At 49.0% G+C, this 17,491-nt stretch overlaps 1 protein-coding gene across 5 annotated transcripts in view; it reads right to left on the bottom strand.

Moving 5' to 3' along the window:
- Window positions 1-831: 831 nt before the first annotated feature.
- LPIN1 (lipin 1) overlaps window positions 832-17,491 on the bottom strand; it is a 54,505-nt gene continuing 37,845 nt past the window's right edge. For all 5 annotated transcript variants that reach the window (XM_036070911.2, XM_036070912.2, XM_036070913.2 and 2 more), the window contains 4 exons: window positions 12,924-13,076; window positions 7,245-7,359; window positions 6,372-6,475; window positions 832-3,533 (listed from right to left, as the gene is read on the bottom strand). In XM_036070911.2, the coding sequence (XP_035926804.2) occupies window positions 3,374-3,533; window positions 6,372-6,475; window positions 7,245-7,359; window positions 12,924-13,076 (532 nt within the window). In that variant the 3' untranslated portion in view covers window positions 832-3,373. The remainder of the gene's footprint in view (window positions 3,534-6,371; window positions 6,476-7,244; window positions 7,360-12,923; window positions 13,077-17,491) is intronic.

Below are 17,491 nucleotides of genomic sequence, written 5' to 3'. Positions count from 1 at the left end.
TACACTGTGTGCTAACCGGAATTTAAATAAAAATTCAAGGGAAATGAGTCAGGTACAGCACAGAGAAGAGTCCAAAAGTTGAGGACAGGGAGTGTGAGGCGAGGGAATCTGCACAGTTTATACTTTTATTTTCTGTGTATTATTAGTGTTTTGACATCTGAGAGCCCTTTTGGCTGGGGAGAGCCTGGCAGGCCACTTCCCAGAGGCAGCCAGGGGCCCAGCTGGGGCTCGCCAGTAACATGCCAGCCGACCCATCCAGAGCCAGCCCTCCTGTCTGCTCTGCACGCCCAGAAGCCAACATTCCTCTGCCTTAAACATCCCAGGGCTGGGCACCGGCCCACCAGGGACCACCCCTCCAGCTTGGAGGCTGCGGAAATAATTCAAGCTGGACACCGGTCCTGCCCTGGCTCTCCTTTGGAAAGCCCAGAAAAGGCTCTGGCCTAGGCTCTCACCTCGTTCCAGCCACTTCTGCCTCCTGACCACCCTGGGGCTTCCCCACGGGGCACCGCAAGCATGAAGTGCCTCCCATGTCATTATACTCAGGGATAATGACCTTGGGTTCCTGAGCCTCTCCTGTGTCTCCTCTTGCGGCTGCACCTGACGGAGCAGCTCATTCAAGAACACAGACCAGAGCCTGCCTGTGTGACACAGCGATCATGGGCCAAGCCCTGGAGGAACCTGCATGCACCACACTTAACTGAGCCCACTCTGCTCTCAAGCAGTTCCCACCGGGAGGACGGGCCCCGGACACAGCCTCCCCCAGCCTCCCCCAGCCTCCCCCAGCCTCCCCCCCCTCCCCCGTGCTTACGGAGGGTCAGTACTGCACCAAAGGAAAAGACTGGCTCTTTTATTCCAAATAATAAACAGTTCATAACCTTAAGGATTTTTTGAGTAGAGAATAAAAATGTTTGATATCACACACTAGAAAGAAACTTAATAACTTACCAAAAAACTTTAAAATTCACACGCCTGATTTCCAGAGAAATGGCTCATCCGTCTCCTTTATTACAACGTTTTCTAGCTTTGCAGCCAGCATGACACCGTGGGGCTTACAGTGACTGGGATCATCGTGCCAGCACACACAAATACAGTCCAAGTATTGTAAATTAAATATATTTAAAGTGGTGATCTCAACCTCGAAGTGAAAAGGGAGTTTCCCTGTGAGGGTGTAATCATTTGTCCATGTACTAGGTATGTGTATTCCCCTCGTCACACGGGGTGATCATCTGATGATGCCATGTGGAGGGACTCATCTCCACAGGGCAACTGTGAAATGTGTGGTCCAGACGCAGCATGACCCCAGGGTTACTGGGTAGTAAGTGTGTAAATACAGAAAAACCAGCTGATAGATGCACGAGTGCAGCCACGTACAAATCTCATTTTCGGAAGCCACAAGGCAGGTGTGAATGTTACAGCCCCTCCAGGGGTCACACGCTGGAGGGGACACACATCCGAGTGTGTCACCTCCTGGAGGGCATGCTCTGTTTCGGAGTGCAGCGGTGCGGAGGTGTAAGGTACGTCAAAACTAGGAATGCAGGGTTGCAAGCTCTCCGACGTCCACGTGGAGAGTGACTGCCGCTGGTCGTCCTGATGAAGGGTACGCAGGATGGCACGACGTGGGACACACCACCCCTCCTCAAAGCCGGATCCTCCCCAGTGCAGGGGACAAACTGTGTCAGCCTCTGCAGGCATGTGACCTTATGCTTAGTTCACAACACTTCAAGTTCACCCTGAAATACCCTCATGACAGAATTAATGTAGCCTCTAAAAGTCACTAATGAACAAGCCCAGAGTAGTTAAGGCAGAACTATTTTTAATTATTTTTAATGCCTCCAAAAGGGAATCTGTGCATGCACGTTCCGATTCTAGGCACGTCTGTGACCGACGACACACGTATGTTTGCCTTTCTCCGTCGCGCCAGGCGGACAGTTCCGTGAAGGCGCCCCTCGCTAACGGAGCCCAGCAGCTATGAGGAAGGCAACACCTCTGGATTTTCTTTCACAGAAAGAGTAAAATTTCATTCAACTGTTGCAGGTTCTGACTCTAACAAGGCGATTTAAATAGGAAAGCATTTGCAATCATTGGAGTAAAACACTCTTTAAAAAAATAATACTTCAAAAAGTAAAGCAAAATCTTTTACCAAAATAGTTCTTTCACTTTTCAAATTATTCTCTCCAGAAGCCAATTTTATAAACAAGGAAAGGAATCATCTTCTGCCAACGTAAAGAATGTCACTCGAATTATTACTTATCCACTTGCCCTTAACTCGAGCAGGAAAAGTGAAGGAAAACAAAAAGTACTACCCATAAGCTCCGAAAGAAGGTCAGTGTTATGAGATATACAGAATAAGGCTCTTTGGATAGTCTAACATCTCTATCATTTTAATGTATTCATGACAGTTATAATAGAAAGACTATGGCTAAAATGCTCATAACAATAACCCAACCAGAGTAAAGTAATAAATAAGAGTATCTACAAAGAACATAACGTCTTGAAGCGATTTTCGTAAAACCACCTAGTTTCTTTCAAGAGCTCCCAAGAGAAATCGACATCACCACCACATGGCGTGAGCTCTGTTCGAACCCACGTTTACAGCACCACGCGGCTGGAGAAGGGGGCTGGCGAGTGTGGAGCTCATTCCAAGTGCTGCCCTAGGAATGCTTACTATAATCTGAATTTAAGGCATTGCAAAGTTACAGAGAGCCGGACAAAGCACATTCTAAATAAAAGGCCTGCCACAGATGCATTAAGGCATAGATATTCCAGCCTTAGGCCACAAAAATGGGGGGAAATATACCAACTATCTAGGTTATCTTTAATCAAAGGAATTAAAGAATTTATGGCCTCAGCATCAGCCCTGTCGGCGAATACTGCAGGGAGACCCCCCGGGCCGAGCCAGCACAGTGAGGGTGGAGACCCCGCAGAGGCACGTCTCGGGCCCCTCAGCACACACTGCCACGGATGGAAATGGGCCCCTCCTCTACCAAAGCCCCGTGCGTCTGGCGTGCCTCAACCAAACGGTCATCGGCGGGGACCCCCTGGCGGCCACCTCTGCCCAGGAACCGGTAAAGGACCGCGAGAGTGGACGGGGCAGGGCAGCGTGGCAACCGGCTTGAAGCCACCACGAAGGGATGCCTTCCCGCTCTGAGTGCACCCAACGCCTCGTCTATAAAGTACACCCTTCATATTTCACTAAGAAATGTCCACCCCTGGGGGCCACGGGGAAGTGAGAGAAAGCCCCCTCAGATTTCTCTGCTCTTAAGCAAAGGACCGCACGTCAGGCTCCCGAGCTCCTGCTCCATGGCTCCCAAAACCTGTCCTTTAATCGGGGGTGCTGGTCTTCACATGATGTCGGGAGGTTGCTTGCAACATTTTATGCTGAGGAAGAATGAACATCCTGGTTTTCAAAAGGTGGCAGTGGCTCTCTCCAAAAGGTGAAATTACTGAAGGTATCTGAGCAGGGGAAGTCTGAAGAATGGCTTCTTTTCAGCAATGGGAAAACGTGGTCAACCACTTCGCAGAGTCTCACGTAGCTGGAGGGAGAATGGACAACGTCATTGCCTCCAAGGGACCCCCGGCCAGGTCCCCTGCGCTGTGCCTGGAAGCTAGGAGAGATCCACGGCCCCGGGGAACAGACCACCCTGCTTAACACACTGGCAGTTGTTCTAGAATAATTCCTTGCTAATTAACAGGAAATCAACGAGTGTGCCAAGTAGGACTCACAGAAGGCCCCACGGGCAAGCGGGTGGAACCTGAAAGACCGAAGAAGGGGGACAAGCGGGAGTTGGGGGACGGGAGGAAATCAGCGTGGCAGCGGATGTCCAAGCCTGGGGGGAAGAATCACAGATAAAGCCTCAGAGACTGCTCCACTGTGCAAGGAGATGACCCTGGGCCTTGGGCTAAGGAGACACAGACTTGACCTTCAGCTCTGCCATTTACCAGCTGAGTGACCTTGGGCAAATGGCTTCATCCCTTCTAAGCCACAATCTCAACTGTAAAGGAAAGGAAAAGAAAACTGACCCTGTGTCCCCATGAGAGTTAAATAGAATAACATATGCGACAATAAAATAACTCATATTCGGTGCTCAGTGAATTTATTCAACATCCATTATTAACATTAGCCCTCGCTAATTATTAGCCTTAGGGAAGAAGCCTTAGTTAGCACGAGGGACAAGAGGCCTGGGATCCACTCCCACCAAGCTTGCTATGTAACCTTGGGCAAGTGTCTTGCCCTCTCTGGGCCTCAGGCCCTTCATCTTTATGGAATATGGAGTTGGACTAGATGGGTGTTTCTCAACGTTCCCCGCAATATTCTCTCCCTCCATTTTCTGTGTATTCCCAAGATGTTGTGTCTTAGTCTCTTTGGCCTATACTACAAAAAGAAAGTTGCTGTACTGAACATGCATTTTCAGACCTTTGGGCGCCTCCAACCAGAAATTTTGACAAGCCCAGGCCTCTCCACATGTCCCCAGAGTCCTCCCTGACAGCCACGGGGTCCCTCTCCAGTTCCAATTTGCTAAAAACCAAAAAGGGCTTTCGAAACAAACTCCAGGAATTAGCATGTTCTGAGGCATCAGATACCTTATTAACTAAGGATGAGAGTGTGTATTTAATAAAGGACCCACAAAGGGCTTATGAGGAACATCGTGCTTGCACAGAATGGGGAAAAGCTCCCCTAACAAGCAAGAATTACGTCTTTCCTGGGGATTAAAACAAATTTTTAAAGTACCTCCTGGCCTGAAGACCTATTTGTCTGAGTTCTGTGGCTGTAGGACGCGGCCCCTCCCCATGGGGAACAGCTCATGGCGCGTCGTCAGGGTGTGCGGCAGGCACCAGACCCAAACTGCTGAGTGCTCTGGGTGCTGGCCAGGACCCGTCTGCGCCCCTCTCGCACACAGGCCCTTGGGAGCAAACAGAGCTCCCACACAGACGGTCACAAACCACGGGAGCGAGCGCTGACACTCCCCGTCCGCCCGGGCCCCCTATCCATCTGATTTCTCAGACACAGTGTCCCAGGATCTGAATTGACCATCCCAAGTCTGGTGCCAGAGAGAGCGTGTGCTCTCCGGGGGACGGAGGGGCACTCCCCCCCCCCCAGGAAGGGCCTCGTGTCCTGGCCCAGCATGAGATGACAAGGCGCCAAGTTCCTCCCACACGGAGATCCACCCCGAGCCGAGGCGCCTGAACCCCAGAGTCTCAGGAATGAGAAAACCCCACAGGGCTCCGGGGTACACCCTCACGGGGGCTGGGACCCCTCCTGCCACATCCCTTATGACAGACCTGCCACCAGGTTGCTGCCATTTCTGGGCAGTGTCTCATCAGTTCAGGTGCTTTCTGACCCCGAAGAGAGTTCTCTTCGACCTTCCCCAGACCAGGAAACCCTTTCATGTGGGAGGGTGCTGCGCTGGGGAATGCGGGAGAGCGGGGCCCCCGATGCCGTTGGGGCCGGGGTAAGGAAGGAATCCGTCCCTGCTGTTGTTCCGCCAGCCCGGAGGGGGCCCGGCACTGCCTCCTGTTCTGAAGGATGGAGGAGGCTCTTGGCTCCATCCTCCTCTCTCTCCCCGCGTACCTTGAGAACTGCTTAGGAACAGGCATGACTGGGGGAAGGAGGCGTGTGGGGCGGGCCCCAGGGCCCCCTCCAGCCTACAACCGCCCTCATTTAGGCTAAAGTAAGCTTGAACGGGCATAAGGATCATCTTGGAAGTGAAAATGGGCTCTAGGAGGAACCTAAATCTCTCACCTACCTAAAACGCCCGGTGGGCAACACTCACCGCCACAAGGCCTGAGAAAATGCTCTCCACTCTCACAAGTTAGGAACCCAGAGCGAAGCACACCCAAGTCAAGGGAGATCCTACAGCCGGCCAGGCTGCCTCATTTCAGACAGGAGCCCAATTCCGTCCACTGCCCGGGGAGCCTCGGCTCCAACCACAAGTATGAGAGGAATTCTGACAATTTCTGGTGAGAGCGGTGTGGCAGGTCAGTGTGTGAAGGCACACAGAGTTTCTCGTCCATAAATACAGCTTCACATGATATTTCAATTCGATTACATTTCCAATTTGCACACTAGGCTTTCAGTCCTCACTTGGCAAATCAAAACCACTAGTTTTGAAATTCATTCAATTCCACTCAGTAGCAGAACCTAACCACTGGTTTAAATTGTTGACTCAGAGGGGGCCTGATTTAATGCAGATTGTCCAAAAATTAAGTTTTGGACAAACTACCAGGAGTTAAACTATATTCTCTTTGTAGGAATTAAAAATGAAAATATAGGCAACAAAAAGGCAGAGTGTAAACTGTAAAACATCTTTCCAAGATCGAGACTCTAACAACGTAAGGACACAGCAATCCCACAGAACGTGCACGGTACTCACGAGGAGATGTTGGTCTTTGCGTGTTCCTGTACAAGTTCTCCTTTGGGATTGACAGTAAATATTCTGTTCAAAGACACTCCTACTTGCTTATATGAATACACATCCTATATTTGGGAAAGTATAAATTAGGAAAAAAAAAAGAGCGCATTATAAACACAAATACGGGATATTTCAGATTTGATGCAATATTATAAAATTTTCATTAACCAGAACTCTACTTCCAAGTAGTGCAGAGAAAAAAGTATGTCTGGATGTGAAATTATTAAATCAGTTCCCCCCTCAGGGCCTCCGTGCGCTCATCCGTTCAAGAGCTGAGCTAATGAGTAAACAACCTACCACATCCCCCTGCAATTCTTACACCCCTTAAGGCTATTCTCTGACCCACTTTTTCAGGCATGAGTTTCAAAAGGGGAATTTTCTTACTGGGAAGTTAGTACCCAACTATATTATCCAGAATGCTAAACTCTCCCGCAAATTTGGGTAGTACACATAAAATCTCAAAGCACTTCTTTTACCATATGCAACAATGCTCTGAAAACTTGCGAAGCCAAATTTCACCATGGTGCTAAGGCCTGGCTTTGCAGTTCCCTTCTGGTAGAAAGGGTCTAATCCTTTCGTTCTTGTTCTACTAAACTGGCAAGTGATTTGGAATTTGAAGTTTCTAGTCCCACATTTCAAGCTTTACACTGAAACCCACCAGCCAATCTTCAAAGAAAACTAGAGGCCATAAGATAATTGAAAATCTCCTTACAGCTATTTCTAGCAAGATGGGAATCTGGCTCCCCATGGAGTCGAGACCCACCTTTCAGATGACTGCTGTCAGAAAAGGCGGTAATTTCAAGAGCTCTTTTATATACCCGATCTACTACTTACAGCCGGTCGGTTTCCAAAAGCAGCATAAAAGGGTTCTGTGTTTGGAAAAAACAGGTTTTTGATGTCTGTCAAACACTGGACTTTAAACTTCTCTGGCTTCTTCTCAATCACTTCTCTGTTAAAACAAATAAATAAATAATGGATCAGCTTGAGAGAAGAAGCTTCATTATCATCAAACTATTTCTAAATTCACAGAGGGTAAATCCATACTTTCAAGTCTTCCCACAAAGAAAATGCTAAAGACAAGTAATTTTACTGAAGACCTCCACCAGTCACCCAAGGAACAAAGAATTCCAGACGTAGGAGAAGAGAGAACATCTCCAAACTCGTTTTATGAGGCTAACATAGCCTCAAAAACAAAACTGAAAGAAGAAAAGCATGAGCAAAGTGTGGGCCAATCTCATTCATGAATGGCAGTGCAAACATCCTAAATAAATATGCATATGCAAACTGACTGCAACAGCAAAGCACAGAAGTATTATTCCAGGAATGCAAGAGTAATTCAATACTTTAAACCAATGAATGTAGTCTAACCCATTAACAGATTGAACGAGGAGAAAACATACCATATTTTTTTTTAAAGATTTTATTTATTTATTTGAGAGAGAGAATGAGAGAGAGAGCACATGAGAGGGGGGAGAGTCAGAGGGAGAAGCAGACTCCCTGCTGAGCAGGGAGCCCGATGCGGGACTCGATCCCGGGACTCCAAGATCATGACCTGAGCCGAAGGCAGTCGCCCAACCAACTGAGCCACCCAGGCACCCAGACACAGACAGGGTGTTTGGTACAATTCAACATCTCATCAAGATGAAAAGTCTTAAACCCGGAATAGCAGGGCATACTCTAAACCCACAGCGAACACCCAGTTAACAGTGAAACAACAGGTAGCCGTTACCACCAATTCAACCCAACACTGTGTGGCGGGTCCTCCCTGGCACGGTGATGGAAGGAAGACATAGTTATGAGGATTGGAAAGGAAGGAAAGAGAACTGTCACTATTCACAAAAAAAAAAAAAATACATTAAAAAAAGAGAATCTACAGTTGAATAATCATCATTAATAAGAGATCAATAAGATTGCTGGCTATAAAATCAGTGTACAAAAAAAAATTAATGAACAAAAATCAACTGCACTTTCATGCATCAGAAGAAACAAACAGGTAAAAATGTAATTCCATAAACAGAAATTTAAAATTTAAAATGTCTAGGAATAAACCTAATAGAAGATGTGCCAGACTTTTATGGATAAAATTATAAGCTTTATTGAAATACATTAGGGAAGACCTAAATGAAAAAATACACCATATAGGTGAATTGGAAGACTCAGTATTACAAGGAGATACTGACTCTCCCTAAACTGATGTACAGATTCATTGTAATTTCAATCAACCTCTCGACAGGATTTTGTCTGTATGTCTTTATAAAACTTGATCGTCACAATTACACAAGAAGAGCAAAGGCCAGAAACCAAATCACACATTTATGGACATTTGACTTATGAGCACAATGACAGCTCAAAGCAAGAGGAAATGGGCCATCATTTCAGCAAATGATGGTGGGACAACTGAACATCCCTAGAAGGGAAACCAAAAAAAGAGAGAAAATGGGCCTCTCCTGCACTTAATATGCAACAATCAATTCCTGGTGGATTACACACTTAAACATGAAAGGCAACACCTTTGGATAAAATAATAGGAGCCTCTCTTCCTGCCCACAGCCAGCGAAGCTGTTTTTAATACACAAATAGCACAAACTACAGGGGAAATGGTATGTTCAAGCACATGAAAAGAAGAATTTATGTTCATCACAAGCCATAAACTGGGGAAGGCTCTTTGCAACGCTCTTAAGAAAGGCTATGTATATAGAATCCATCACACACATATCAAAAAGAAAACTGGGAAAACACTTGAGCAGGCACTTCACAGAAGATGAAGCCCAAATGGCCCATAAAGGTACGAAGAGAGACATTTCACACCCACCGGACTAGCAAAAATGTAAATGGCTGACAACGTGTTGGCAAGAAAGCAGAACAAGGGGAGCGCTTACACCCCCCTGTCAGTGCATAAATTGGTTCAACTACTTTGGAAAACAGTTCGGAATGACCTAATGATGCTGAATATGTGCATCCTCTATGGCCAGCAATTCCAATCCTAAGTGTGTACCTTGGAGTACCTAGTGCCCGTGTCCCCCAGTGCAGACACACAAGAAACTGCTTTTAATGGTAAAATCCTGGAAATGACCCAAGCGTCCATCAGCAGTAGGATGGATAAACTGTGGTCGTCCTACAACAGGATACCACACAGAAGTAAAAGCAATGAGTCACAACTCTACTCAACAGTCATGGGAACATAAGGTTGAGCGAGAAAAGCAAGCTCCAGAACATATGATATGTTTACATGAAGGCCACACATGCGCACAATTAAGCATATTGGTCAGGATCACAAATATACACGATAGAACTGTTCCAAAAAGCAGGGAATGATTAACACAAGATTCAGGGAGAGTGGCTACTGTCACTGCTCGGTGGGGAGGGATGGGAGGGTCTAGGACTTCAAAGGGAACGGTCTGACCTGCTTTAGCTGGATGGTGGGTACACTGCTGTTCACTATTTGGTTATCATTTATACCTTGCATGTATTTTAGAAATATTCTTCTGTACCTACTCAAAATGTAATTTAGATGATGATGATGATGATGGTGGTGGTGGTGGTGGTGGTGGTGGTGGTGGTAGACTATCAACCTGAGTATCACAAGACCCCAGGGCTGGTCCTGGCTCTGCAGGGACTTCCGTGGACTCCGGAGCCTTCCCTAAATGTAACACTAAAAGGGTTTTACATTCTGTATCTCAGGACCCTATAGCTGACTGTGATTGAGTCTCAAACTTCAATCCACTCAGGGGAAACCATCCAAATTCAGCTTCCTGCTCCAATCTCAATTTCTATCTCACACACACACAGACACACACACTCAAGCACACTCCCCGGGCACGAGTGTGTGAGTGGGTGGCAGGTGGGGAGGAGGATGTCTGCGTGAGTATAGAGCGCAGGGGCCAGTAAGAGACGACCCGTGGCCCCATGGCCCCGTGCAAGGCTCCTTGTGGGCAGTAAGGTACGCTGGGAGGAAGCAGTGAGGACTGCTGACAAGTACTGAGGTGAGCATCCAGATTGCTCCTTGGCACAGCCTAGGTCTTCGGTGATCTGAATGTGCAGATAATCCCTGGTCCTAACTCACCCTTGAGGTAGTTTTACTCCAGCGAACAACAAAATGTCATTTATCCAAGTCTCAGAGCACCTCAGAAAACCCCAAAGGGAAAAACGTGGCTACTTGTGAAACAGCTTCTTCCTTCCCAGAGCTGGAGGGTCTGTTGTTGCCAAACTCTGGAATTTCACATCTGCCCAGTAACCCAGTCTCGGGGCTTAGCAAAGGCGAGTTGCCTGCTGTCAGTGAGCCCCCCCCACCCCCCGCCATGAGACTGAGCCACACGTATCAGCAACGTGTGCCGTACTCACAGAGGCTTTGTGAAAACGATCTGAATTGCCCTGCTGCCGAAACACAAGAGGGCAGGTAACGAAAACTCAAAGCCAATTTCCACTTTAAAAGGAGAAGCTCCTGGACCAAAAGATGAGGTGTGGGAAACAGATTCCCTCAACTTCTCTGACATTACATGTTTCTAGAATCATAGCATTTCAGGGCTGAAAGGGGACACCTGAGATCGTCTAATCCAACCCTCGCATTCAGCAGCTGAGGACACAGACTCAGGACAGGGAGGCACCGGCTGGTCACACCACCAGCCAGTCGCCAAGCAGAGCCTGGGGCTCTCCGTCCCCACCTGCCGACTGGGTTCCGCCCACCATGTGGATCTGCCTTCATTCCAGTTGAGACCCAGGCAGTATCATCAGAAGTGCACCCAATGAAAGCATCTTGCTAGGGAAGGTCATTCCGGCTCATGGCAGACATGCCCATCAATTCTAGAAGCTCTGCAGGACGGCTGACACAGAGAACGGCTCGGGCTAGAATGCGGTGCTGGAAGGACCAGGCTGTTGGCCGTATCTGTCAGGAGCCCCTCCAGCTCCGAGAGGGAACACACACTGGGAGGAGTCCTTGTTTGGTTTAGTAATTCCTCACTGTCTAAGATCAATCACTTTTGATAGATCTTGGACAGTGGTATTTAAATAAGAAAAAAATGAAAAAGATTGCCTTAAATGTGTATTTAGTGGTCGGGTATTCAAGTAATAAAGTCAACGTTTGCCTCACCTTGCAAATCCGCAGTACTTAACACGTGACAGTGAGTCGCTTGCTACAAATGGTCGACATACATCAGGGACCCCATTTCATTACCATCCGGATTCTACGGAGGCCTACGCTGTCAGGACAGCTCTAGGGATTTACAATACACTATGGCATCCAGAGGTTTGCCTGAATTTCCTCCCCAGAATGCGCAAGTTTCAGTGTGAGATCTTTTACCACAAGAAAAAAATTACAAATCACACAAAACAAAGCTGCGATGGAAAAGGTATCTGCAGAGCTGAGGGAAAACACCCAAGAGGAACCAACATGGTGCTTGGGGTCCATCTGGATTTTTCTGTTGTCTGCATGGTGAGCAGCAGGAAGCAGGTAAGCTGGTCCTCAAATTGAGGCAGAGCCTCTCGCTGGGTCTTGAAGACAGAACTATCTGATACTTAGAACCAGCCTTTGGCAGAACGAACGTCCTGTTATGACCACAATAGATGATGCTTTGAGAGGAGCCTGGGAAGCTGCCCTGGGCCTCAGGGTACAGGGAAGCCCTGTCTTCTCCTCTCCCACCCCAGGGGGGCCAGACTTAGTTTGGCTCAACTTCTCCGAATGAGGCTGTGATGGTGAAGAGAGGGGGGTAATCAGACATTGGCTAGTGATCATCAGAGGACCAGTAAACCAAACCGTGGGGGGCGCCGGGGGGCTCAGCCAGTTAAGCGTCTGCCTTCAGCTCAGGTCATGATCCCAGGATCCTGGGATCGAGCCCCACACTGGGCTCCCTGCTCAGCGGGGAGCCTGCTTCTCCCTCTCCCTCTGCCCCTCCCCTCCTGCTCTCTCACTCTCTCTCAAATAAATAAATAAAATCTTTAAAAACAACAACAACAACAACAACAACAAAATGTGTGAGCACAACTCCCGGAAAGGACAACTCCTCTGGGAGCTAAGGGCCAGGTAGGTGGTGGTGGCAGGTAGAGGGGCCACTTAACCCAGCCCAGGTCCCCGATGAGACGGAATGCAAGTTGATTCTCAGAGTCGTTAGGACTCAGCCCGGCCACGCCGGCGGGGCAGCCGCCCTCTAAGGGAGGACAGCAGGTGCACAGGCTTGAAGTAGAAACACTGTTCCGGAAAAACGGGGGCAGTTCAGCGTGACTGAGTTTTAAGAACTGCAAAGGAGGGCAGGGGGAAGTCAGGAAGAGTCACGTGAGCCGAGCGAATGAATCTGGACTTGATCCCGAGAGCCGTGATGAGCTCATGAAGGGTGAGGCCAGGGGGACAGAGCCAGACCTGCATTTTAGGGTGACCTTCCTGATGCCCACTGTGGGGCAGGGATACGGGTTGCAGCAGAGCAGTTGAGAGGCTCTTCTCGCCAACGCTTCCCGGGGAGGAGGCGAGGGGCCTGGACGGGCCCACAGCTCTGGGGCGGGAGGTGGCTGAGCCGAGCGCCGTACCTGTGCAAGGCCGAAAAGAGACTGCTTGGGCTCAGCAGCAGGGGCCCCTGAGGCAGCACCGTGCCCCTCTCGTTGACCCAGTGCAGGTAGCCCCTCGTCATGTCGGCCATCCCGATGGCCCGCGCAGAACAGTAGAGAAATTTATAGCCATTTCTGAAAAAGAGACAAAGCATTCGCGTGTCATGGCATCACACCACAGAACGGTTCTGCATTCACAAACCCTAACCCGAATGTTTCACACGGAATGACACTGCTGCAAGCTTCCCTCCCCAGCCGAAGGCACATTCTAGAAATATTCTTTTGCATTGAGAACAAAGCCTGAATGCATTTCACGGTCCCTTACTAAGCACTTTCGCTTCCCTCACTTGCTTTAATCCTCTCGAGAACTTCGTTCCGGTAGGTATTTTCCCTCCTCTTCACTGCTAGGGAAACTGAGGCTCTGTGCCAACTGGACGACCTGCCTGTACCCACCGAAGGATTTCCCTCTCTCCGGACCAAATCCCATCTCCCCGTTCTCTTGGCAGCAAAACTCCTTCAAAGGGCTGTGTATCTGCACTGACTGCACATCTCACCCCGTCAACCCACTCCAAGCAGACTCGCTCCCCTGCCTCGCTGGCCCCGTAGGTCCCTGCGATGCCACAGTTCTCATATGGACAGACTGCCCGGCAGCACCCCTTCCTCTGGAACACCTCCGTCCCTCGGCTTCCCACACAGGTCCCCTGGCTCTGTCTCCAACCAGGCTCCACGTGCACAATCCTGGGGTCCTGGGGGCACTGTCCTCCTCAGCACCTAGCTCCCTAGGGGATCACGCCCACTCCCCGAAGGCTCTAAATGCCACATCCAAGCCAAAGCGGTATACAATATTGGTGATGTTGTGATATAATACGGATGTATGTGCTCTTCATCTCGGATCCCAGCATAGAGCTTCTAAGCCCTTGTAATTTCCTGAGTAACAAGCCATATATTATTCAAAAAAAGCCCCTCCCTCCAACCTAAGTTTATGCTACTGAGGTGGTCCTTGGAAGGCGGGGCCGGTTGCCATAGGAACCAACCATGCAATCAGAGGGCTGGTACTTTCAGACCCACCACCACACACACACACACAAATCCTGGGAAAGGGAGAGGGGCTGGAAGTTGAACTCAATCACCAATGGCCAATGATTTGATCAATCATGCCTACATAATGAACCTCCACAAAAACCCTGAATAATGGGGTTCAGGGTTCAGAGAGGTAGGTGAATGCATCCATGTGCTAAGACACACCCCAACCCCATGGAGGGGACCTCACCTCATGTACCCCTTCATCTGGCTGTTCATTTGTAGCCTTTAGAATAAACCGGAGTGTTTGCCTAAGTTCTGTGAGTCATTATAGCAAATTATTAAACCTGACAAGGGGTTGTGGGGACCCCTGATTTGAAGCCAAGGAGGGCAAAAGTGGGGGTAAGCCAGGGACCTCCTACTTATAGCTGGTGTCTAAAGTGGGAGCTGTCTTGTGGGCCTGAGCCCCTAACCTGTAGGGTCTACCCTACCTCCGGGTAGTTGGGGTCAGACCTGAATTGAATTGTTGGACACCCAGGTGGTCTCTACAGAGAATTTCAGAATTGCTCCGTGTGACAGCCCCATGCGTTGGGTGTCCTCAGTGTTGGGAGTGAAAAACAGATCACAGGATTATTCTTCTATTAAACACAACTTTACTACTTTATTAGGACTTCATTTCACTTTTTTTAACCACTGAAAGCTTAGTGTCTATCCAAAATGAGATGTCCTGTTAATATAAAATACATACCATGTTTCAGAGGCTTACTATAAAAACAGAATAGAAGATCTATCCCATTAAGAATTTCTATATTGAATCTTAAAAAAAAAAAAAGAATTTCTATATTGATTACATGTTTAGATGGTAATAGTCTCCATATATTGAACTAAATAAAACACACTTAACATTTTTAAACACCATCTATACATGGCTGTCTCCTGAATTTATACTTCCAGTCCAGGCCCCTCTCTTAATCTCCAGGCCAACACATGCAGCTGCAAACCCCCCATTACTCATGGGATACAGGACAGTACCCCCCATGGGACGTGCCCACAGCCAAACATGCACAGGCGCTCCTGCCGCGACCTCCCCACTCAGCACGCGGCACTCTCTCGCTGGCCCAGGTGTGAGGTCAAACCTCAGGACCACCTGGGTTTCTACTTCTCCTCACAACCACCCCCCCAGCCCCCCACACATCAGCAGGCCCCCTCATTCCACCCCAACAAGGACCCCAAACCACCCCCCAAGTCCCCTGTCGCCGCCACAGTCCTCGTCCACACCTCTGGGACAGGGCCTCCTGTCCTACTCTCCTCCCACAGCAGCCTAAATCAGCTCCCGGCCCCCCACACCAAGTGTGCACACAGAAAGAAAACTCAAAACCCACTCCCATCATGCTCAAAACCCTTCAGAATCTTGTTATGTCCCTCAGATATAATCCAAATTCTTTGCCATGACCTACAGGGCTGGCGAGACCTGGTCCCCGCCCCTCTCTCCAACCCGATCTGCTCCGTCACTCCCGCTTACCAGAAGGTGCCCCTGCCAGTCCTGCGAGGCACCATGCTCATTCCTGCGCTGGGCACCTGCACGTGTTGTTCCTCCCGCCTGCAACACTGTTCCCCACACCTCAGGCTCGCTCCCTCCTTCCCCTCACATCACCTCCCCAGAGGACCCTTCCCTTGCCCCTCTATTTAATAAAACACACCCTTCGCTTACCCTCACTCCAGACACTGAATCTTTGCTCTGCTTTATTTTTCCTAATGGCACTCATCACTAATATTAGAGGATAGTTCCTTGTTTGACAGTATCTCTCATGAATCCATAAGCCCCCCGAGGGCAGGGACTTTGTCTCATTCCTTGCTGTAACCCCAATGCCAAAAACAGTGCTCAGCAAGTCACAGACACTTAGGAAATATTTGCTACATGAGCGAATACAAACTACCCACTTCCAACCCGGCTTATTGTTCCACCATGGATATTTTATGCTGGTCAAGGTACTCGTCTCTACACTTGCTTAATAAATACATCCTTTAAAACCAGGAAACAGGAAAGTTTTAAGACGAAGAGAATCCAGAAATACCAGCTTGTTTGGAATACAGGGATGCATCTGAAAATCAAGCAACCTTTTTCATTAAACATCTTTGTATTTTAGCTGTCTAATTAATGCAATCTTCAAAAAAAAAAAAAAAACCCACTCTGTATATAGCTCTTCACATCAAAGTTCCTAAAAGCTGCCACCTGCAGGGGCTTGAGATGCTAATTTTATTCAAAACTTGATTTTCAAATACATGTCATGGTCTGGTCAGGCCACTGCCTCGTTCTCACCATGCAAGTATTCTGCTTCAAAGGCCGTTACTAAACTTGGCTGGAAAATCAGCTTGAAGACGTCCGGTGGGGTGGGGGGTGGGGGGGGTGGGGGGTGGATGTTAATGCTTGTTGGTGGCACAGGCTTCACCCCCATGAAAGCCGTCTGTGATCCCATCAAATGCTCAACGGCACCAAGTCACCAAAGCTCACTCTCAGGTGAGCCGCTTGGGGTAAGACGCCACACTCAGAAGGGCAGGATGCGCTCCTCCTGTCAACGCACCCCCAGCGGGCGCTCCCACCCTGGGCCCAGGCTGGCCTTGGGATACACATGCGGCCCGCCCAGCCCTGCCCTTCGGGAACAGAACAACACATGGGGAAACCTACCCTCGACAGCAAACGTGGACTACAACACACACACGGATCACTCTTACCCTCTCATATCTCAGCACCTTCAACAGGGCTTGGGAAATACCAGAGCCAAAAAGAAAGAACATTCCACGTCCAGGCTTCGAACTAACGGTTTCTCCATCTGTCCCAGCCTCTGTCTCTCTCTCTTAAAACACTTGACCCAGGCCAATATTAAAGTAGCTTGGAAAGATTATCTTTGGGGCTATTTGCCAAGATAAGCTTCTAGGCTGAAGTTTCCCCACTCCTGACATCTTGGACTGGATAAATAATTGTTGGGGGGCAGGGCAGAAGCCCCAACAATGCCACACTGTGGGACATCTAGCAGCAGGCCTGGCCTCTACCTGCTAGGTGTCCATGACACGCCCCAGGAGGACAACCAGAAACGTCTCCGGACATTGCCATGGGTCTCTGGAGGCCAAAATCGCCCTCAGTTGGGAGCACTATTGTAGAAAAAAGGACCTCTGTAGCCCCATTTTCAGGCCTAGAGGAAGGAAAATCACCCGCTCCCTTAAGGATGGAAGTCTCTATGCCAAACTCAGACTTGTGCTCAGCCCGGCCTCCAAGGCCCCCTGCCCGGAGCCTCCCTTTCATGTTCACCACGCACAGGCTCAGCTCTCAGCCCCACTTCCCGTGACAAGCGTGCTTCTCTTGAAACCCCGCTCGCCCAACAAGGCTCAGCTCGAGCGCCTCCTTCTCCTTGAAACCATCATGGAGTCCTCGTCCCTCCGATCAGAATTAATTTCTCCCTCACATCCATATGAGAAATCTGCATCTCACTGCGTGGCCCCCTCACTGCCTCATTACAGGGGTGCCATCTGCT

The sequence above is a fragment of the Halichoerus grypus genome, chromosome 10 (assembly GCF_964656455.1).
Source record: "Halichoerus grypus chromosome 10, mHalGry1.hap1.1, whole genome shotgun sequence".
In the NCBI taxonomy this organism is placed as follows: Eukaryota; Metazoa; Chordata; class Mammalia; order Carnivora; family Phocidae; genus Halichoerus; species Halichoerus grypus.
This window is presented reverse-complemented; position numbering and strand designations above follow the sequence as displayed.